At 45.6% G+C, this 22,147-nt stretch overlaps 2 protein-coding genes across 3 annotated transcripts; one reads left to right on the top strand and one right to left on the bottom strand.

The window, feature by feature from the left end:
* On the top strand, nt 1–8,720 carry lat (linker for activation of T cells). Its single transcript, XM_070923897.1, has 12 exons — nt 1–200; nt 4,415–4,524; nt 4,727–4,766; nt 4,904–4,932; nt 5,328–5,382; nt 5,509–5,537; nt 5,708–5,740; nt 6,757–6,805; nt 6,891–6,952; nt 7,214–7,252; nt 7,349–7,390; nt 7,753–8,720. The coding sequence occupies exons 2-12, from the start codon at nt 4,422–4,424 to the stop codon at nt 7,869–7,871; spliced, it is 600 nt and encodes a 199-aa protein (XP_070779998.1). The 5' UTR covers nt 1–200; nt 4,415–4,421; the 3' UTR covers nt 7,872–8,720.
* Nucleotides 8,721–9,021: 301 nt separating this feature from the next.
* Nucleotides 9,022–18,826, bottom strand: atxn2l (ataxin 2-like). 2 transcript variants are annotated; one of them, XM_070923848.1, is made up of 23 exons: nt 18,754–18,826; nt 18,311–18,368; nt 17,089–17,145; nt 16,919–16,990; nt 16,612–16,822; nt 16,373–16,491; nt 15,878–15,969; nt 15,280–15,489; nt 14,540–14,850; nt 14,109–14,192; nt 13,486–13,620; nt 13,276–13,353; nt 13,078–13,139; nt 12,557–12,852; nt 11,986–12,055; nt 11,584–11,745; nt 11,440–11,503; nt 11,036–11,202; nt 10,569–10,701; nt 10,272–10,384; nt 9,837–10,019; nt 9,527–9,677; nt 9,022–9,408 (listed from the first exon to the last, which is right to left on the bottom strand). In XM_070923848.1, exons 1-23 carry the CDS (start codon nt 18,768–18,770, stop codon nt 9,350–9,352), a joined length of 2,904 nt encoding a protein of 967 aa, XP_070779949.1. In that variant the 5' UTR covers nt 18,771–18,826; the 3' UTR covers nt 9,022–9,349. The 2 variants fall into 2 exon arrangements, with proteins under 2 accessions (XP_070779949.1, XP_070779950.1); XM_070923849.1 differs by having other exon boundaries at nt 10,278–10,384.
* Nucleotides 18,827–22,147: the final 3,321 nt, after the last annotated feature.

Below are 22,147 nucleotides of genomic sequence, written 5' to 3'. Positions count from 1 at the left end.
GTAGACAGAGAGGAGAAAAGAAGGAGAAAGTGAGCGAAAAAGTCTTCAGACATGGCAGATGTTTGGTTACAGTAGGCGCCTCATGTGGACCAGACACTGTGGGGGACACGAGACCAGCCGAAGGCCCCGAAACTTCACCGATCCTCCGTCCTCCTCGTCACGGTCCAACCTCTCCAGACGCCGTTTGTCCTCAGGTGTAGGTGAGTCGTCCATCGTTTCGTATTCTCGGCTGTTCATTTGCGACCGGGAACCTCAGTTTGTTCCCAGCATGCAGAGGGAGGAGGCGAAGCTGAGCCCTGCAGGGGCCCTGCTTCACTTTAAGGCCCTGTGAAGGAGCCAAACCAGTATTCACTTCTCGGCCCAGAGGCACGCATCCTTTTGGCTCCCTCACTCTTTTAATTGGCTCTCAGGCGACAAAAGATCAGGAATCACAAGTTCAACGTTCAGAAGCCCCCGAGAGACTTGATGTGCAGCCGAAATCCGTTAAGTCGCGACTGCAACCGTCTAAGAACGGTTGAGGGTTCAGGGTTTTCTGGGCGTCTCTGTATCTGCAGGACTGTTTCTGGGCTGGGAGCAGTGACTTCCTGGAGTCACGCTGAGGTTGCCAGAAAGGAAGCCGCTGACATCACAAAGATAATGAAGTTCTCCGAATCTGTCGCTGCTGGAGTTTAAATGTTCAGTCTTAGTTTTATTTATTAACTCAAGGACTGTAGTTTTCACTCTGACTGAATATAAAACATGATGCGTTGTTATAGATCAGCTACTCTGCAGCGAGTAAAGTAAATATCTCCAGCTACAACATTCAGATGTAGTAACATGATATACTTTTTATTTAATAATACTGTACTTTTGTACAGTAGGATTGTGAGTGACTTGTACTTGTACTTAAGTAAATGATCTGAATGCTTCTTCCCCGACTGCTCTTAAATCAGATATTTCCTCACTTTAAATGATCATTTCACTTGAATGAGAAGTTTAGAAATACCTCGCGTGTCTCTGGGGGAGAAGGCTCACCAGAACACGATTGAATCGCTCTTTAAAATGCGTCTCTGGCTGTAATCAGTTCGATAAAATCTATTAAACCTCTTATCTGTCTTTTCCTGCCTCGCTTCCTTCCAACATCTCTCTTCTATTCGCCGGCTGCTGTTATAAAAACCTTTCAGTTTTTGTTGGAGGGAAAAAAACGAATACAAAATGGCATTAAATATGGAGCCACAAGATGGCCGCCTTCCAGCAGATGTGTGCAGGAGCTGATTTTGACAAAATGAGTGTAAATGAATATAAAAGCTGAGGAGGAGACGGGAGCTGTGTGTTTGTGGCAGTTTCTCTGGAGGCGTCCATGTTGGGTGCACGTTCGGCGCACGTTGGGTGCATGTTCGGCCCATGTTCGGCCCATGTACGCTCCATGTTCGCTCCATGTTCGGCCCATGTTGGGCGCATGTTGGGTGCATGTTCAGGGCATGTTCGCTCCATGTTCGCTCCATGTACGCTCCATGTTCGCTCCATGTTCGGCCCATGTTGGGCGCATGTTGGGCGCATGTTGGGTGCATGTTCAGGGCATGTTCGGCCCATGTTCGGCCCATGTTCGCTCCATGTTCGGCCCATGTTGGGCGCATGTTGGGCGCATGTTCAGGGCATGTTCGGCCCATGTTCGCTCCATGTTCGGGGCATGTTCGGGGCATGTTCGGCCCATGTTCGGCCCATGTTCGCTCCATGTTCGGTGCACGTTGGGTGCATGTTCGGTCCATGTTCGGCCCATGTTCGCTCCATGTTCGGTGCATGTTCGGGGCATGTTCGGCCCATGTTCGGCCCATGTTCGCTCCATGTTCGGTGCACGTTGGGTGCATGTTTGGTCCATGTTCGGCGCATGTTCGCTCCATGTTCGCTCCATGTTCGGCCCATGTTCGCTCCATGTTCGGTGCATGTTAGCTCCATGTTCGGTGCATGTTAGCTCCATGTTCGGTCCATGTTCGGTCCATGTTCGCTCCATGTTGGGTGCATGTTGGGTGCATGTTCGGCCCATGTTCGCTCCATGTTGGGTGCATGTTGGGTGCATGTTGGGTGCATGTTGGGCGCATGTTCGCTCCATGTTCGCTCCATGTTCGCTCCATGTTCGGCGCATGTTCACTCCATGTTCGCTCCATGTTCGGCCCATGTTCGGAGCATGTTCGCTCCATGTTCGGCCCAGTCTCGGGGAGTCTGCTGGTTCAGTGGAGAGTTCAGTGAGCTGTACCAGTCAGTCGCACCACGTGTGAGATGGTTTTCCTTCCTGTGTGACGCACCTCTGCGATCAGGAGATTATCATCATGCTCCTTTTCTGAAGCTTCAGGAAAGTAAAAAACGTTATTAAAGAAAACGGGTTCTGTTTTAAAACATGGCTTCCTCCTGTTCATGACACAGAAGAAGATGTTCTGAGATATTTGCCTGATTATGGAAAAACATAATGGGATTTATGAAGTAAGAAGATGTTTGTGCTGTGGCTTCTGTGGATGGTGATATCAGTACACATCAAGTACCAACTCATGACACTTTCTACTTCTGCTCAACTACAGTTATCTGACGGCTTTAGTTGAATGAAGATTTAACATAAAAAAAAACATGAAGAACTTGAATCTACTACACAAGAGGGTTTAAAATTTGGGCGTAAATGATCAATTAGTTGATTAATTAACTGTCAAAAGATGAATTGTTGTTTTAACTGTTTAATTCTTCATTTTTAAGGCAAAAGAGCCTGAAATATTTCCTGGTAAACTGAATCATTTCGAGGTTCGGACTGTCGGCCGGACAGAAGACATTTGAAGGTGTCACATTTCTCACTACTTTCAGAATCGATCCATTAATGGAGAAAATGATCAGCTGATTCATCCACAATGATCTAATAATCATTAGTTGATAGTTGAGCTCCACCTCAACCAACTCCAACAGTAAAATCCTGCTTTCCATTAATGATGAGGAATAATCCTCTAATGAGTCTATAATAGTACAAGTAACACCAACACATCTCTCTCCACATGGTCTCCATCACAGCAGCTGAATCAGCTGTTAGCAGCTCCTGTCTGCAGCGTCCTCGTGGACGGACAGACAACCATCAGTGATCACTGAGACACTGAAGGAAACTTAAAAACATGAAGATTCTCAGGGAAGCTCTGAAGCGCATTTTCCCTGTGATTTCTGAGTGGATTTCTGGAGGTTTATTCTGGACGGACATCAGAGATAATGAGCTCCTCTGGACGTGGAAGTCACTCTGAATGATTCAACACGTGTTTCATGTCTGTGAGTTCAGATCTGACTGAGTAAAGACTCTGAGAAGGTCACCTCACGCAGTATCTACCCCCCCATCGACTCTCTGGCGCCCCCTGAGGCGGCTTTAGTCTTTGTTGTGCTGAACGTCTCCATGTCTGTTACAGACCAGCAGGGTTAAAATGTGTCCTGAGCGATGAGTTAAAATACTGAGTCTATAAGGGAGGACATTTGAACTTGACTTTTCTATACATATACATGTATAGAAAAGTGGAAAATGGTTTGCAATATTGGCTTTTCCAAATAAGAATAAGAAGCTGTAGAAATGTCTGAATGTGTGTTGCACTTCCTGTCCTGCTGCGTAGGTGATCCATGCGATGATATGAAGTAACTCACAGGTGAAAGCGTCGGACCACGAGGGGCTTTTGAAGTTATGATCCTGATTCGCAGGACGTTCATCAGATGATTTCACGATTCAACTTTAAGCATATGAATTAGTGATGTGACACTAAATCACAAGTACATTCAAATCAAACATGTCACATGACTCTTCTACGGCACACCACAGCTTTATACATTGAATATTTTCAGCCAGCTTGCCTTCATCAGTATGAGGTTCTTTCAGGTTTCCTTAAATACTCACTAGAGCTCCACATGTGGATTCATCCGCCGCTGAAAATAGTCCCCAACAAATGCACTATTTCCTGCTGTTAGTTTGATAAAAACTACAGCCAGCAGCTGTTGGAGGGAATGACTGAGCCTTTTAAACATGAAACTATATGTTTGTGAGGAGTTTCTAAAGATTGACGTCTTCAGTAGGAACCAATGGGCTTAAATAAAATGGAAAAAATAATGATAGCATGTTAGCATGCTAACATTAGCTAACTAGCAGTAAACACAGAGTCCAGCTGAGGCTGATGAACGTCATCAGGTCTGCAGGTATTTGGACACATGAACATGTCGACCTGATGGTGGCGCTGATGAAGAGTCAGAGGATCACCAGAGTTACTACAGTTCATCCTGAGGGGACCATGAAGGTCTGAACCACATCTCATCACAGTCCATCCAGCAGCTGATGAGGTTCTTCAGTCTGGACCATCGATGGACCCATTTTATATGAAGGACTGACTGAAACCTCTGACAGTCTCATGATGTCTTCCTCTGTCCCCCTCAGAGGAAACATGGACGCCTCCTGGCTCCTCTGGGTTTTGGCGGCCGCCATCCTGGTCTCCATGGTCCTGCTGGCCGTCGTCTGTCTGCACTGCAGGAACAAAGGCCCGCTGGGTGAGACGATGTGGTTTACAGCTCCTTCAGGCTGACCTTCAACGTTACATCCTGTGGTTTCTTAAAGCAGACTCAGGCCGACGTGTTCTCACCTCTGATGATTAATACTGATGCTGTGACTTTTGGAGTTCATATCTTTACATCTCATTTATTTGAATTAAATTAAACTACATTGTTGAATTCCTTTGTTTCCTGCCACCAGCCTCCATCAGGCAAGGGAACGCTTCAGAGGACTACATGCCGTAAGTCTTTTCTCCGGCTGGTCAAAGACCTTGAACTTGACCATAAACCGGGTTTAATAATCCAGCCTAACGTGAGGGATTTGTAAGATTTCAGCAGCTATGTGTTTCTAACTTCTCTTTTCTTTCTTTAAAATCAGATCCACTGATTTCAGAGTCATCCATCCATGTAAGTCTGTGAGAAGCAGCTTCTTCCAGAGTCTCCGTCCCGGCTGCCAGTCAGCCGCGGAATGTATTTTATTTTAATACAAAAAGATGGAGAATACACAGACGAGACTGAAACACTGCTCTTCATGAAAAATAATACATAAACAATTAAAAAAAACGGATTAATTTCTTGTGTGAAAACTGGAAGTTTAATACCAAAATCAAAGACTGTGTTTTGGGTTCAGGTTTATCTCTGAAGACCTGGACCCAGTCTCTATTGGCAGCCAAGCCTTTGCTGTTATTTGTATTTGATGAATGAATTTCAGTAATAATTCAGATTATGTGTGTGTGTTATTCGTGCTGTGTATGTTGGTGTATTGTTACTACCCTGGTTAACAGTACTCGCCGACTTTACAGCCCAGCCGACGAATGATCTGAGCTCCATCTCTCCCTCCAACCTGCTGCCACCAGAGTGAGTTACTTTTCATAACGAAACACAGCTGACAGAAGGAAATTAATACCAGAGCTCTGCTTGGTTTTACAGTTTAGTTTGTATGTAAAATGAAAATAAGTAGTAATTATAATTTTCTTTCTGTAGACATCGATCCTTCACTCCGTCAGAAACTGGTAAGAGTCTTCTGTCCTCATGTTCATGATGTCAGGGTTTGGAGGTGATTCATTTCAGAAGCCTTTACTGCAGTTTGTTTGTTGTTTACACTCTGATGTGGTACCTGTACCTGGACCTGTACCTGTACCTGGACTGTAGAAACCTCATTCTGACTGTTTCTGCCCCACAGAGAGTAACCCCAGCTATGAGAATCCAGCAGTTGGTAAGATCATGATGATCAGTCCTAAAAATCAAAAGACTTTCAACTGGACTTTTTTTAAATATTCAAATGTATGTAATAAAAAGTATCCAGTGAATCAGCACCTGTTTCCCAACAATCAATAAACTTCCACAGCAGCCAATCAATTAACAAACGAATCGATTATCAAACTATTTGATCTGAAGGTAATTCATGTTTATTCATCATGTCTGTAAATTTACTGAGTGATGTCAGTGTGATGTCATGGATGTCAGTGTGATGTCAGTGTGATGTCATGAATGTCAGTGTGATGTCATGAATGTCATGTGATGTCATGAATGTCAGTGTGATGTCATGAATGTCAGTGTGATGTCAGTGTGATGTCATGAATGTCAGTGTGATGTCATGAATGTCAGTGATGTCATTATGATGTCATGTGATGTCATGAATGTCAGTGTGATGTCATGAATGTCAGTGTGATGTCATGAATGTCAGTGATGTCATGTGATGTCATGAATGTCAGTGTGATGTCATGAATGTCAGTGTGATGTCATTATGATGTCATGTGATGTCATGAATGTCAGTGTGATGTCATGAATGTCAGTGTGATGTCAGTGTGATGTCATGAATGTCAGTGTGATGTCATTGCGATGTCATGAATGTCATGAATGTCAGTGTGATGTCATGAATGTCAGTGTGATGTCAGTGTGATGTCACGTGATGTCATGAATGTCAGTGTGATGTCATGAATGTCAGTGTGATGTCAGTGTGATGTCAGTGTGATGTCATGAATGTCAGTGTGATGTCAGTGTGATGTCATGAATGTCAGTGTGATGTCATGAATGTCAGTGTGATGTCAGTGTGATGTCAGTGTGATGTCATGAATGTCAGTGTGATGTCAGTGTGATGTCATGAATGTCATGTGATGTCATGAATGTCAGTGTGATGTCATGAATGTCAGTGATGTCATTGTGATGTCATGTGATGTCATGAATGTCAGTGTGATGTCACGTGATGAGCTGACGTGCTGTTTCCTGCAGGACCTGATTATATAAACGCTGACAGCGACGTGGACGACCCCGGCTACATGTAGGTTTCCTCGTTCAGACGCCGTTTCCTTTAATGCTGCAGCAGCAAATCAGTCTGATCATTTCTTCTTCTTTGGTTTCTGCAGAATCGTGTTACCAGGTGAGGCTTCTCTGACCAATCAGAGCCGAGCCTCAACGCCAAGTTCAGGTACAGTTTGGAAAACAGAAACAAATTCAGGCTCAGCGGTGGGATGTAACTAAGTACATTTACCACAACTCAGAGCGAAATACTGTACTTTTGACTCAGTTACAGACTTACTTTACAGATTAAAACACATGAAGAGTTTATAAAACAAATTATACAAGTACATTATCTCTTCCTCTTCATTATGAAACATCACTGATCATCAGTTGATTTGAGGATGAATATAAAGTGTTTCCTGTCTGTTGAACTCGTTTTCATCCACAGATGTTCGACATGATTATGTGAACGTCCCAGAGAAGAAAGGTGAGGACTTTCTAACTGTGCCGACACTGAAGAACTGTTTTCCTTCATTTGTTCTGTTTACTCACAGCGACTGCTTTCTTCTTCTTGTGTCCTCAGAGGACAGAGAGTATCTGAACGTGGATCCGCTGCACTTTGAAAGTGAGTTTTCAGATCATGTGATGTTCTTCCTCGGTGGTGTTTCACACAGGAAGTCCTAGTTTTGTGAGGTCACCAGTTGCCCCAGTTTGTGCCTCTCATGTACCACCATATGGAAGTGGTTTCACAACACCAACAGCTGTTCTGAAGATGTTTTGTCTTCCTTCCATCTGGATGAAAATATATTTATTCTGGTTATTAATATTATTGTTTTCTATACAAAGAAAGATGGAAGCTGGAAAAATAATAATGCACTTTTCCTTTGAATTATCTTCTTAATGATTATTAAAAATCTAATTTCAGATCATCATGAGAACTCTTTTGAACTCTTTACATTTTGGACTCATTCAGATATTTAATTTCAGGATCAACACCAGAATTGTCGGCTCAAAGCGACAGCGATGATGACGACGACGAAGACGACGATGATGATGATGAGGGGAACTACGTCAACGTGCAAGAAGGAACACGGACTGACCTCTGACCTCAGTGAGCACCTTTAACTCTCGACGGTGTTTATTCAACGTGACGACTGAGAAACTGAGGATGAAGAAGAAGCATGTGAACGCCTCTCTGCTCAACCAGACTCCATGAAAAAAAGGCACAAATTCACCAAATCTGTCGTTATGATGATTAATTAGTCAGCTGTCTGATTTTATTCAAATGAAATTAATGAAATGGTTTGAGCTGTTGAAAGCTTCTTCCCTTCTGAACTCTGAGATTATGATGAACGTCTCAACCTTCTTCTTCTTCTTCTTCTCTGCTGCACACATTTAGGTTTACTGCCTGAGAATTTGCCCTAATCCTTGTTTTTCTTGTAAATTTGACCTCTAAAAGAAGAAATCACCGTCACCACCAACAGACGTATTCAACCTGTACCATGGGGAACACTAAATTAATCCAGAATAATAATAATAATAAATAATATACCAGCTGACAGCAGAGGCGACCCCCAAACAACACGATCGTTCCTCCGTCGGGTGTCTTCGGTTCAGTCACTCAGTTTCTGAATCAGTTACATTTCCTGTATTCTTTACTTTCTCTCACCGTCGAACATCATGAGAGGGTTCGACGGTTTGTTTGAGCTTTACTTTGATTTTACTGACAACTCCTGAGAATGTCTTAATTCACCATTTGTTTTACAGTGTATTTATGCGTTGTTACCATGGTTACTGTTGTCTCTGGATCTGTAATCCACTTGTTTTTTTTTTTAAGTAACTACAATTCAAGTAAACGTTAACGAAACTTTAAACTCTTCTCGATGTTTTTCCTCACAGCTACTTTAACTGCCGGGTTTTTTGATTTCACCGTTTCAGTTTGAATAAAAACTAAAACCGCGGCCATGTTACACTTCCTGTTTCCTCAGAGTCTGAATCAGCGTTGATGGTGTGTTTAAACACATTCCTGGAGTCTGACGCTACTGCCGGTGGTAGGAGGATTAGGCTAACTGTAGGCTAACTGTTTCCCCCTGTTTCTAGTCATGATGCTAAGCTAAGCTAATCGGCTGTGGCTTCATGTTAACTGTACAGACACGAGCGTTATTGATCCTCTCCTGTACTTTGTGTTGCGTTAGCAGTAACTTATTAAGAACACTGCAGGAGATTCAACAGTTCCAGAGTCGTTTTTTTCCCCAATGGTTTTATTATTAATGAACTGGTTTTTGTCTGTAAAAGGACAGGGGGGTGGGGTTGGGGGTGGGGGGGGGGGGTTAACGTCTTCGGTCCAGCTTCAGGTTCAGTGTGAAAACAGTCTGTATTTACATATTAAAATCCAGAAACGTCCCGTGGAGGAAGTTCCTGTGTTCCGGCTGCTTGTCTAAAAGATCTGGGTAAAAACAAGGACGCGTTAATTTGATGTCAGGAGGTGGGAATGTTACGAGTTGTTTGGGGGTTTTGGGGGGTTTTGTCACACAGTCACGCTCGTGTTCCTCGCTCCTGAATCCAGCTGTGGGGGGGGGGTGGTTCAGTTGGCAGAGGGGTGGAAGGACAGCTGCTGGGTGGGGTGAGCCTGAACCTGAACAGCTGGAAGACACAACACAAGAATGGTTTTTAGAAATCAACATTTTGCATCACAAACGCCTTCAATTCCACAAAGTGAGCGTTTGTTCTTCAGCTGTTGATCCTGACGCTTGTTTCACACCTTGGGGGTGTCCGATGTAGAAGTGTTGTGGTGCTCCCTGCTGGGGGTTGGAGCCGCTGCCCTGCTGAGGGGGGACGTAGTGCAGCATGACGGGCGGCAGGCCGTGACCTGCAGAGTGGTGAGGTCCCGACATGCCTCCTGTGACGTGAGCCTGCAGAGGAACACATGAGGAACTGAGACCACGTCCACAGTGAAGGACCGGACACGCGGGCTGTTCAGGGTCCTCAAAGTCCACACGCAGGACTGTAGTTTGAGTTTAACGTGGTTCAATCTGAAAAACGGATCAACAGCTCCTGACGTTCACACTCACCTGTGTGAGTTGGCTGATGGAGGGGAAGCCGTGCGGCAGCGGCTGGTGGGTGGGGAGGGTGTATCCCTGCATGGTGTAGGAGGCCTGCGGGGAGCTGTGGCCCGGCGGCAGGTTGGGAGGGGTGGGAGCCGACAAACCTCCAGAGTGGAACATGGACTGAGGCTGCGGACCCCCCTGACTCGACTGAGAGGGAAAACAGAGTTGAAATTAACACCCAGAGACAGCTGGACCTGGTCCCTGCTGCTACTGAGGAGACCAGTGTCTTCATGCGGCTGATGTAAACCTGCACGCTTTGAAGAAAACGAGCCGGATACTTCGGATGTGACGTGAAATCCTGACATACTTTAGCTGGTTTACTACAAACTGCGTACTAATTACTGCCAACCACTTTACAAAGTACACACAGTCTTCGTCATCCGGGCAGCTGTTAGTTACCGTCACCTGAGTGTGTCCTGGACTGGGTGCTGTGTGCTGGGGTTGATTCCCAGTGGGGGTGCTGGAGGGCTGAGGATGATGGATGGAGCCCGAGTGGTGAGAGAACGACTGAGCTGAGAGAGAAACATCATCATCATCATCATCATCATGAAAACAGAACTCCAGCATCAGAGATCATCGACCATCGTTTCCTGTCAGAGCTCAGAACTCTCGACAAACCAAACTGTGTTCATGACATTCATTTAGTTTAGTTTGAGAACTTTCATCCGATACGATGAATAAAAGATGTCTGCTCACCATACATGGCCTGTTGTGGCCCCGGCTGGCCCTCAGCCTGGCCGGGGTACTGGGGACCAGGAGGACCCATCTGTTGATGAGGGGCCCCGGACGTCAGCATCCTCGCACCCCCCTGCAGCATTGAGTAAACTGCCTGCAAACAACAGAAGAGAGATTTTTAAAGAAGAGTGTCAAAGATGTGATTTTGTTGTAATGTTACAAACATCAAAGATGAGTCTGACTTCCACACTTTACTCTCAGAACTTCTTTGTGTCTGTCGACGTACTGAGCTGATTAAAGAGGCACCAGGACGGGTGGTCCTGGTGGTCCTGCTGGTTAAAGATGATTAGTAACGACGTGACCTGGCAGACGCGGTCCTGAGATGAACCAGAAGCTGAATAAAGGTTTGACTGTCATATTTCAGTCATGGGTTTTTATTAGAGCTTTAAAAACCAGAAACCCTGGTCCCTTCACAGCTTCCTCCGTACCTGGCTGTGGTAGTGTGGGGGCATGGCCTGGATCACCTGACCGTACTGCAGGTAGGACTGGGGGTAAGGGGAAGCCACCAGAGGGGGTCCTGCTGCCGAGGCTGCGGCTGAGATCATGGGGGAGGCTGGGGAGGGATGGTGCTCCGGACGCTGTCCCACCACCGGACCTGAAACAGCAGAACACAAGATCCCGTTTCAGATATCAGAGTCCTGAGGAGTCTGCTGTGATGTCCAGACGGCGATCAGGAGGATTCTCGGGGAAGTTCTGCAGATATGAGGAGCCCCCTTCCTGGGGTTTTTAGTCCCTTTCACCTCACAGTCACGTCTCTGCACCCCCCAGCTCTCCTCACAGTCTGAACACATCTGGCATTAATGATGAAGTGTGTGTGTGTGTGTGTGTTCACCTTTGGCTCGGGGGTATTTGCCCTGGTTGACGGCTGACATGGCGTACTGATACATCTGCGGAGCCTGAGGAGAGGACCAGCAGACATGAGTCAGCAGATCGTATCACCTTCTTGGTGGCGGACCTTAAACGGACGCATTCAAACCTGGATGGAGTGTCCTTGGATGTGGATGGGGGAGACGTAAGACAGGTAGTGTCCAGGTGGGCTGCTGTAGAGGGCTCCTCCGCCTGGCTGTCCCGGTGCAGGCAGGACCACAGAGGGGCTGGGGGGGTTCGGTCGAGGAGGGGTGGGAGTCGGCGTGGGCTTCTGTCACAACACAGAGAAGGAAAGTGAGAGACGACCTGAAGGTCCATCAAGCTGTTTCATCAACGTCATCAAAGGAAACACGTAATCAAAGTGTGTGTGTGTGTGTGTGTGCGTGTGTGTGTGTGTGTGTGTGAGAGTGTGTGTGTGTATATGTGTGTGTGCGTGTGCGTGTGCGCGTGTGTGTGTGAGAGTGTGTGTGTGTGTGTGTGTGTGTGTGTGAGACAGTTTGAACTAACTGACCAGGACTGCGTTTCCTTTTATGGGGAGAAATTCTTTTGCGTTTGGATTCAGTGTTGAGTTTTTCACTTGTCTGCAAAAGAAGACGACAGGACAGACCCTTCAGCCACAGAAGACCAAACATGTAATATAACAGGACAACATGTGGGACACTGGAACAGGACTCAGGAGTGCAGTTTGAGTGACAGTCTGCACTTTGTCATCACCAGGTAACTAATTCAGCTGTTCACCTACAAAGTCAATTCATCTCACTATCCCTCGCTGGAGACCGGACCACCTGCGGACGCCTCAGCGTCCCGACAACAAACACATACGACGAGGGACTCGTTTCATTTCAGACAGTGAAGGACTTTTGGTTTGTGAGTGAAACCGGATTATGTTGAAAGTCAAAAATGGTCATAACCTTGAAAACACAGCGATAAAAAGCTCATTTGAAATGCAACGAGAAGCAGAAGGAAACGCTCGTCTCCGAGACGGACTGAGAGTAAACACAGGACGTCAGGGTGTCTCTGTCCCACAACAACAAAGACGAACATCAGACTCGTCGTCTCCCTGAGAGACAGTCGTCACTCACGCTGCAGCAGACGCAGCCTCCGTCCGCTCGCTGCTCTCTGGACAGGCCTCCTCGCCGCTGGGGGCCGACTGGGTCGACCCGGGCCGCGGCCCCTCTGGCCCGGAGGACTGGGGTCCGGCGGAAGCGGCGGCGGCGGGGGGAGCTGCCTCTGCGGTCGGCTGCAGGTCTTGGGCGGAGGAGGTGACAGGTTTAGGTGGCGCGGGGGAGGAGGAGGAGGAGTCGATGGGTGAGGCGGAGCTGTGCTGAGGAGGATCTGCAGAAGCCGGACTCGCTGACGGAGACGAGCTGGACTGCAGCTGAGAGACAGACAAACATCACCAACACATCTTGACCGAAGACACCGAGTTGATCATCAGAACTCATTTCTCAAACCGTCTTAAAGGACTGCAGACTGCTGCTAGTGCCACACCCCAGCCAGAGTCTTGATCCTGATCCCTCTGACAGGACACTGTGTGCCCCCCGTGTGCCCCCCTTGTGCCCCCCCTTGTGCCCCCGGACCATCAGCATCACATCATTCTTACCCTGAACTCTTTGCCGAACTTGCGGAGCTCCTCCAGCTGAGACCTCTGCTGCACCGAGGGAGCTGGGGGGGAGAGCAGGTTTTAAAGGCTGACATGAAGTGCTGCTGTGTGTGCAGGACAGCCGCCTGGAGCCAGCACTCATGTCCAACACGTATAAAAGGGACGAGCGTAAAGCTCGTGAGGACAGGCGTCTCTCACCTTTGCTGCTCTTGCCTTCCTGCTGACTGGACAGACTGTCAGTTCGCTCTTTAGCTGCTGCGCTGAGGATTTCATTGACTGTGGAGGGGGGAGAGAGACGGGGGCAGTCCATTCAGAACACATGAGACACCGCGCATGTCTAAAGCCTGTCTCTGTTAATCGCTGCTATGTTAGAATCCAGCACCTGAAAACTTTAAATAAAAGTCTTACCGTCGACAGGGAACAGCGGGGTGGGGCCGGGGGGTTTGGTGGCGGTGGCTGCCGTGGAGGAGGAGGAGTCCAAGAAAGTGGGGCCGACCAGGGGGAGATCCTGGGGAGGGGCGTCCGGTTTTGGAGCGCGAGAGACTGGAGGGTGGACAGACAGAGACAGACACAGAGAAACAGAGACGGAGGGACGTGAAAGAGGAGAGACGGTCTGTCAAAGAAAATAGGTCCATGCAGCAAGTTTACTGTCCTCAAACAGGTCCTCACATCTGGGTTATTATGATACACACCAGCTGAGACACTGTGAGTGTGTGTCTGTGTGTGTGTGTGTGTGTCTGTGAGTGTGTGAGTGTGTGAGTGTGTGAGTGTGAGTGTGAGTGTGAGTGTGAGTGTGTGTGTGTGTGTCTGTGTGTGTGTGTGTGTGTGTGTGTGTCTGTGTCTGTGTCTGTGTGAGTGTGTGTGTGTGTGTGTCTGAGTGTGTGTGTGTGTGTGTCTGAGTGTGTGTGTGTGTGTCTGAGTGTGTCTGTGTGTGTCTGAGTGTGTGTGTGTGTGTGTGTGTGTGTGTGTGTGTGTGTGAGTGTGTGTGCGTCTGTGTGTGTGTGTGTGTGTGTGTGTGTGTGTGTTCCTACCTGCAGGTGAGGACTGGGAGTTTGGGGTTCGCAGGGTCCTGTTGCTCTGAAGTCTCTGGGATTTTGGGGAAGTTCTGGATGTAACTGAAAGAGAGACAAACAGTTAGAGAGACAGACAGACAGACAGACAGACAGACAGACAGACAGTAAAGTGGTGGACATCAACAGTCACTGATGTCTGCAGCTTCAGGACCGTGCGGGCGTCTCTGTCTCCCCCATTAGTTCTGCTGCAGCTGTTTTGGGAGGGAGACGTTACTCCTTCATCAGTTATTGGTTTGGGAGGGGCGAGCAGAATAAGAGGAAACACCTGAGCGGGTCGACACGGCCTCAGCACGACAAAAACAAAAGCTTTATCATCAGATGTACCCACGACATAATGATTAGAAACAGCTCAGTATCTGAGTATCTTCAGCCTTGAACCACCTCCATACCTCCGTTCACAGACGAGCGCGCCGTGTCGGCCAGCGCCTGAGGATGGGAGAGGGAGTGCGGGACAACGTGATTGGTGCAGGGAGGGCTGCCGGCGGCCGGCGGGCTGCTCTGCGATTGGTGAGGAGAATAGGCACTTCTGACGGACAGCGGGCTGCTCCTGTCAGAGGCCGGTTTGGGGGAAGACGAGCTGGGCGGCGGGTGTCTGGTGGAGGTCGGCGCGGCGGTTCGACCGGAGGCTCCGGTCCTCACGCTGCTGCCAGACAGGCCGATCTCTCGCGCCCGCTGGGGGAGAGGGATGTATTTACCGTCCCTGGAAAACCAGAAGGAGGAAAAGAGGAGGTGATGGGACAAAGTCTCCAGCAGAGCGGTGAACCTCGGCAGCTTGATCATGTTTCACTCTCTTCTCAACACATCTGCATTATTTCTATTACCGTGTTGGGAACACGGCCCCCTCATTCATTTCAATGAGACGAGGACTGAAGATTTAAATTACATTGCAGCGTTGTGTTTCGGATGGAGCTGCTGCACAAACTGGACTTCCTGGATGTTATTTCAGTATTTTTTTAGGACACACACTTCAACTAACAGCACAAAACGTATTTCATGAAACAGTTTAAGGAAACAGATATGAGTCGGGGTACGAAGTCAGGCAGAAGTAAGATTTCTAACAATAACCTCCCGGTCCTTCGGCACACACTTTCATCACAATAAGTTTCAAAGCTAACGAAGAGAGTGGTACCTGCCGGTGGAGCTGAATCCGGGGCTGGCCCTGTCCTCCCTCTCTCTGACCACGGAGCTGTATTTGTCCTCCTCACTCCGGCCCTCCTCGTTCTCCAAAGAGACCCGCCGGCGGTACTGCAGGCTGCTCTCGATCTCGCTGGCTAGCCGAGCTGCTCGCGCTTCCCGCTGCCGGTAAACCTCAGAGTTCCCCCCCTTCTCCAGAGGCATGCTGGGAGACCACGCAGGAGACACACACATGAAAGACATGAAACAAAAATACCAGATTATCAGGACGCCACGTCGTTCAGTTCTGAGCGATTCGATGGGACAGACGTAGGAGCACTTTATGTCTGATTAGTAGAATTCCTTTCAGTAGCAGCAGTCGTCATGGTATTATCCTGATATTCTACTTTCATGTGAGGCCTGAAATGCTGACATTCAATTTTTAAGATCAATAATTTCACAACAGCCTGGGTCGAATATTTCTAGCTTGGCCATCAACAACATCAGAACCTGTTGTAAATGTTGACCTGTGGCGTCAGGTGCTCCCTGCGAGTCACTCTCGATAATGAAAGTGGAAATGTGAAAGCGTGACTGGCGGCTGGAGACGGACTCACGTGTACATGGACAGGCTGGAGTCGTAGGTGGACTTGACGCCGTACGTCTCCTCGTTAAACTTGAACATCTCGTTGGCGTCCCAGCCGTTCGACTGAAAGCAAACAAGCGTTAGAAACCAGAAAGCGGAAGCTGCCGTCTGTTTCCAAACACACTTTAGTCTCTTCAGCTAACTCGCTCTGAGCCGGACCGCAGGGCCCTGCTGGTTCTGGCGTCTGGACTCGTCTCTGAGGGCGGCGCGCCTCGGCTTCGTCCTGAAACTCACCTTCATCTTCATGCTCGTTCGTAACTGATGGCATTCGTTGTAATTGTTTAAATGATTTTATCCTGTAAAGCACTAACTTTGTTTGGAAGGAGCTGTTTAATAAAGTTATTATTATCCTCCTACAGGGATACACAGTACAGTGATGATGCACAATCAAAATAATATTAATATTAATAATAATAATAATAATAATAATAATAGTGTGTGTGTGTGTGTGTGTGTGTTCCCTCACTCTGTCTGACTCCAGCTCGAAGTTTTCTCCGCTTCCATTTCCGTCCCACCTCTGCAGAACTTTCTCCCGGTGTTCCCCGTTCACCCGCGACGAGCTGATGGACGTGTCGGTGAACGTGTCTGTACGCACGCACGCACACACACACACACACACACAGGTTAGTGTTAGTAGTGAGCTTTAGAGGCGTTCACTTCCTGTTGCACCACAAAGACCAACACCCCCACCGAGCATCTGGTTACCTCTGACAGCAAAGCTTAAGTCCACGTCCCGGCAGGTCATGGTCACCAGGTCTGTGGGGCTGAAGATCATGGTGTCAGTGATGTCTTCAATCTTGGGTGGTGAGGACTCTTCTTTTTCTTCTTCTTCTCCTCCTCCTCCTCCTCCTCCTCCTCCTCCTCCTCCATCATCTCCATCGCTCCGTTTGTGAACAGCATCCACAGCCAGCTCACACTGGTCCACGCAGAGAAATCACAGCTCAGTTATTGCAGCAACAGTGAAGGATTCAGAGAAAGTAGAGCAGGGAGGTGACGTGAGGAGGCTTTTTACCTGCGAGCTCAAAGTCTTGAAGACTCCCTCATACGCTGCACCATTTTTCACTCTCACATCACAGGTGGAGCCCTGCAACCAGCAGTGAGGGAGGTGTCAGTGTCTTTGTTCGTGCTGCTCATAACAAAAATCAAGTTTCACTTTGACTTCAGACAGACGGAACTACTCACCACGACGGCTGTGAGGAAATGAAGCATTCTGGCATTGTTGTAGACGCCTTCAAACAGCTGCAAACACAGAAGCATGTGAGCATGTTGGACAGTGAAGAACCAACAAACTGCAGCGGCGTGCTTTGATAAAACTCTCAAACACAAATCAGTTTGTGGCGTGAGAGAACCATGAGACCACCCCTCGCTCTAACGGGACAATATTGACATCAATACTTTAGTTTAGAGGGTTAGGAACCCTTAAATTTTGAATTGAACTCTGTCATCTGTCATGTAAGTCGATACCAACAAATCTGCTAATATTTGTTGCTAATATCTGGTCAGACTTAAATATACACATTAGCCTGAGTTATTATATTATAGTTATATATAACAAACATGTTTGTTCTGTTTCTAAATTGATTTTATTTGAAAATTCACGCAGCTTTTTTTCTTGTTCACTCAAACAATTTTACACCTAAACTCTTTAACATGTTACTTTTGTCTTTTCTGGACCACCATCTCCTTTCACTTTTCACAGAAACAGAAAAAATATGAATAACCCTTTAGTACATGTACTCAAGTACTTTGAGGCAGTAATGTACTTTTTACTTCACTACGTTTATATAGTCACTATTTATTAGTCAATTAAGATTTTACACATAAAACACATGACGTGTGTAGAGAATACGAAGCCTTGTTAAAGATTAGAAACAAACCAACAATATAAAATAAGTCCAATCGGCTCAAACTTGACATTTTAATGCATCACTGTATTAACTATATATCATATATAGCAATAATAATAATATAATAACACTACTTTAGATACTCCATGTGCTGGTATTTTTACTTTATAATTGAAAATATGCCTTTTAATTGTAATGAAGTATTTTTACATGATGTATTACTACTAAAGTAAAGGATCTCAGTACTTCTGGTTGTCATTACACGTGGGAGTGACACAGACTCCAGACCGGTCTCAGAGGCCACCCTTTTGTTTACATCTGGTCCTGGGTGCTTGTTGACAGCAGTGAGAACAGCTGGAGAACAGCTGGAGAACAGCTGGAGAACAGGACGATTACAGGAACATGTGCTGCTGTTTATTCTTCCTGACCACAAAAATCACTTTTCATTTCAGAAACATGCAGGTAGAAGTGGGCACGCCCAGCTGTGATAAATAATTCATCAGCTACTGATAACAATCAGAGTTTCTTAATAAATACATAGAGCTGTCAATACTTACTAAGCTGCTAACGGGAGAAGACTGAGTCTGTGACGGCGGTTTCATTGTGGTCCTGGTCCTGCAGAGGGTGGAAAAATGACCGTCAGCTAACAGCTAAAGGTACCAACTGCTCCTTCAGGGAGAACAATAAACACAAGCCTCAAACAGGCAACCCAGCAACGTTTCGAGCCAGCAAGCGAGCAACGTAAAGCTTGACATGGCATGATTTGGTACAAATTAAATTAACCAACCTAATCTACACAGTTTCTCTGGAAGATAAAGTCGGAAAGGGGAAATGTTGTTGTTGTACAGAATAGTGAAATCAGCTAGCTACATCAGCTAACGCAGCTAGCTTAGCGTAGACGTCGAATTTTAGCAACAGAGACACAGACGGAGCGCTAGAAGTGATGTTGGCATCACATTAGAAGCTGACAGGTGGAGAAGTCTTAGTGTGTAAATTATACTTTTTAGTCATGTGCATCCCTGTTATTCCAGTCTCGTCGTCCCAGTGGAAAGTCACACGGTTTGACAGGCCAAACACGATACACCGCTGAAAAACAACAAAACACAGCGACGCCTGCGTTCCATTTGCAAAACCCGGCAACTGCTGTACATGTGATACGGGTCGACTGTGGCGGGCGGAGTGCTTCCAGGCACTAGAAAACAATAACGATATGTTGATTTAAATCTCAAATATTGTTTATTGTATCTAAAAGCACCATTTTCAGTAATGTATGTATTCGCAGAGTGTGAATGTTATCGCATACCGACAGTAACTCAAGAGCAACCGGGCTCAACCGAGACGATGTAACGAACGCACCAATTGTAAACCCCGCCTACTGATTTAATGTGAAATCTGATTGGACAGATTTTCCGTCAATAATTTCTGACCTTGTTTCTCATTGGTTTGATTTCATGTCAATCATTTATCCGCTGGGCTGATTCTGAAAGGGTGCTCTGCTAAAGGTCATGTAAGGTAACTGCTGCCAAAGAATGTTTTGTTTTGTTTTAAAGAAATTAAGAATTAAATTGTAAACATGTGAGATGGTCTAAATTCAGTTTTATCTCCATAAGTAATAAAATCATATTTTAAAAGGTTGTTTTTCCACTTATTTGCCAAACAATACATAAGAAATAAGGCAATAAGTGAACCACATTTATTTCACTAAAAATTAAATCAGCTTAAAATGTCATTCATGACCTTGGAAACAGTAGTTTTGACCAAAAACAGTCTTGACTCAAGTTCCACTTACTAGCTTACAGAGCTTTCAACCACATGTCACGGTCTCCATCTGCAGAGGAAGTCTTCCTGAAAGCTCTCTATAGTCTTACATTTATGGCAACCAACAAGGCATACACAGTCTGTTGGTTAATTTTATTATTATTATTGGTTATCATTCTCACTTATTAGCCTGGAATACCTGGCCCCACGTTTTCTGCATACTAATTTAATTAAACACACACACTTAATTCAGGGATATGCATCATATAAAGGCTATCAGCTAAAATAGTGAAGACTAGATTTTGACACACAGACCCTCAGGATCCGGTAATAAAGCACTGGAGGTCATTATTTCAGTTGATATTGTACTTTAGTGTTGCATATTCACCTATAAAACTACAATAGATCATATTACCATAAACCAATTGGCACACAGTGAACCTTAGTCTTTTCGGGCCCCTGGGGGTCTGGGGCTCTGGGGCAACTGTCCCTTTGCCTAGTTGGTAATTCAGCCTTGGCTCCCATAATATGTATAGTATGTCTAGGACTGTCTAAAGCAGTAAATACTTGTCGTAAATACACGTGCACAGCGAATGATTTCCTCCATATTTCACTTTTTAATACTGCATCTACATGTCTGTCTCTCCTGCCTCCACACCCCTTATATATCAAATATCTTTATTACAATTAGTGCTTTAAAAATTCTACTTTCCTCCTCCAACTTCTTTAATGCTAAAGATAAGCCTAAACACCAGAAATAAAAACAATGAAAAGTCACCTCAGTAATAATCATGTTGTTTGTCCCGCGTGTCGTGTGTTGTTCCTGACGTCTGTCTGATGACATTCATACTGTAAGTTCCTAACTATGGTCCATCTCGCTGTCAATCAACATAATCAATCAATCAATAGCCCTGGTCCTTATGAGCAAAATGAGCAGCCATGCTTGTGTGTTACTCTGCCAATCCAATCAACATGTGAGCATCATAGTTTAGTTGTGTCCGATTCTAAGAGGCTGTACCGAGTTCATTGAATAGTTAGTTATTTATTAGTTATGGTGCTTTTGTAAATAATGCACAGTCTATGAGTTGACCTTTGACCCCTGTGATGTCAGAAAGGTTTCATCAGTTCTCACTTGTTGTATTTATGAGTTATGAGGCTGCTGTCACTTTCACCAAAAACCTCTCAGACGTCACTGATTAGTTGTGTTAGTGTTCACCATCACAGTTCAAATGAAATGCATCTTGTCACTACTTTGTCTCGGCGGAACTAAAGTTTAAAGTTTATTTCATCCATCGTACATCTTGAAGCTAATGAGAGACTTCGAGAGGTTTTTGGCCTGCGACTGAAAGGGTTAAACCCCACGGATTCACACCTTACAAAGTGTATGTGATTTACAAATAATACCATTTCAAGCTTGGAGGGGGGGAAAAGACCACACACACCAGCCACTATGTTTCACTATATTTATATTATATCATTAAATTCAATGTAGTACCTGAAACTAACCACACAGGGTGGACAGACAACACTGCCCGCCCTCAACACACGGTCCCAGCAAAGAGAGAAAAGAGACAGAGAAAGGCACAAAGAGTTTTGAAACTGAGAAAAGGACACAGAACATGATGATAAGGGGGCGAAAAGGTGCATATAGACAAATACATGAGCAAAGAAAAGACCGGTAGAAATGACTGGGTAGGTCATGTGGTGGCATAAAGGAACAGGCAAGCTCTAAACTGAAAGATTGGTGAAGACAGAGCGACACGAATGCAGGCAGAGGCTGATGACGAGACGACAGACACAGAAAGGCACAAGTAGAAAAAGTAGGTATTCTCATTGACATTTTCTGCTAATTGTATACTTTTTTACCCTTGATGAGTGGAGGATAAGGATGAGGAGGAGAAGACAGCATGAAAGACAGTGAGGATACTTGTAGCCTTGAGAATGAGGCATTATAGCAAATCTTATATTTTCGTTTCCTTCTTTTTATCCCAAAAATAAAAAAAGGCACAAACACATTTTCAACTGAATTACAAGATGGAGTCGGAACAAGTGTTACACATGGAGTAAGCATACAAAATAAAAAGGTGTCTTAAAAACAAATAAAATTAATACTATTATTCTGACCATCATCATTATTATTTCCATCAATATTATTGTTATTGGTATCATCAATAATTTCTCTCTGAAAGAAAACAGTTCAGCTTCTTTTGTGTGTCAGAGAGAAAAAGAGAGAGAGAAAGAGAGAGAGAGACATTTACACTGAGTGATGCTGCTGAGTGTGTCTGAGGTAAATGTTTCCTGCCTGCTCTAGTTCATGTGCCACTTAGACCCGAGACGTTACATTCTCTGTTGTGTTGAGAGAACGTCAAACCAAACTCCATTGAAAAATCTGTCAGTTTAATGCTTCCTTGTGTACTGGCAAACATGTTCTTTGAGGAACTTTTATACATCATTGGGGTGTTTAAATCAGCATGCATCCAGGACAGATAATATCCCATATCTACATTAGTAGGGCTGCAACTAAATATTATATATCAATTAATAACTAGATACATTTTTTGACTAATTGATTAATCATTTAGTCTATCAAATGCCAGAAGAGTGTAAAAAATGCCCCTCAAAATCTCCCAGAGCTG

The sequence above is a fragment of the Enoplosus armatus genome, chromosome 17 (assembly GCF_043641665.1).
Source record: "Enoplosus armatus isolate fEnoArm2 chromosome 17, fEnoArm2.hap1, whole genome shotgun sequence".
In the NCBI taxonomy this organism is placed as follows: domain Eukaryota; kingdom Metazoa; phylum Chordata; class Actinopteri; order Centrarchiformes; family Enoplosidae; genus Enoplosus; species Enoplosus armatus.
This window is presented reverse-complemented; position numbering and strand designations above follow the sequence as displayed.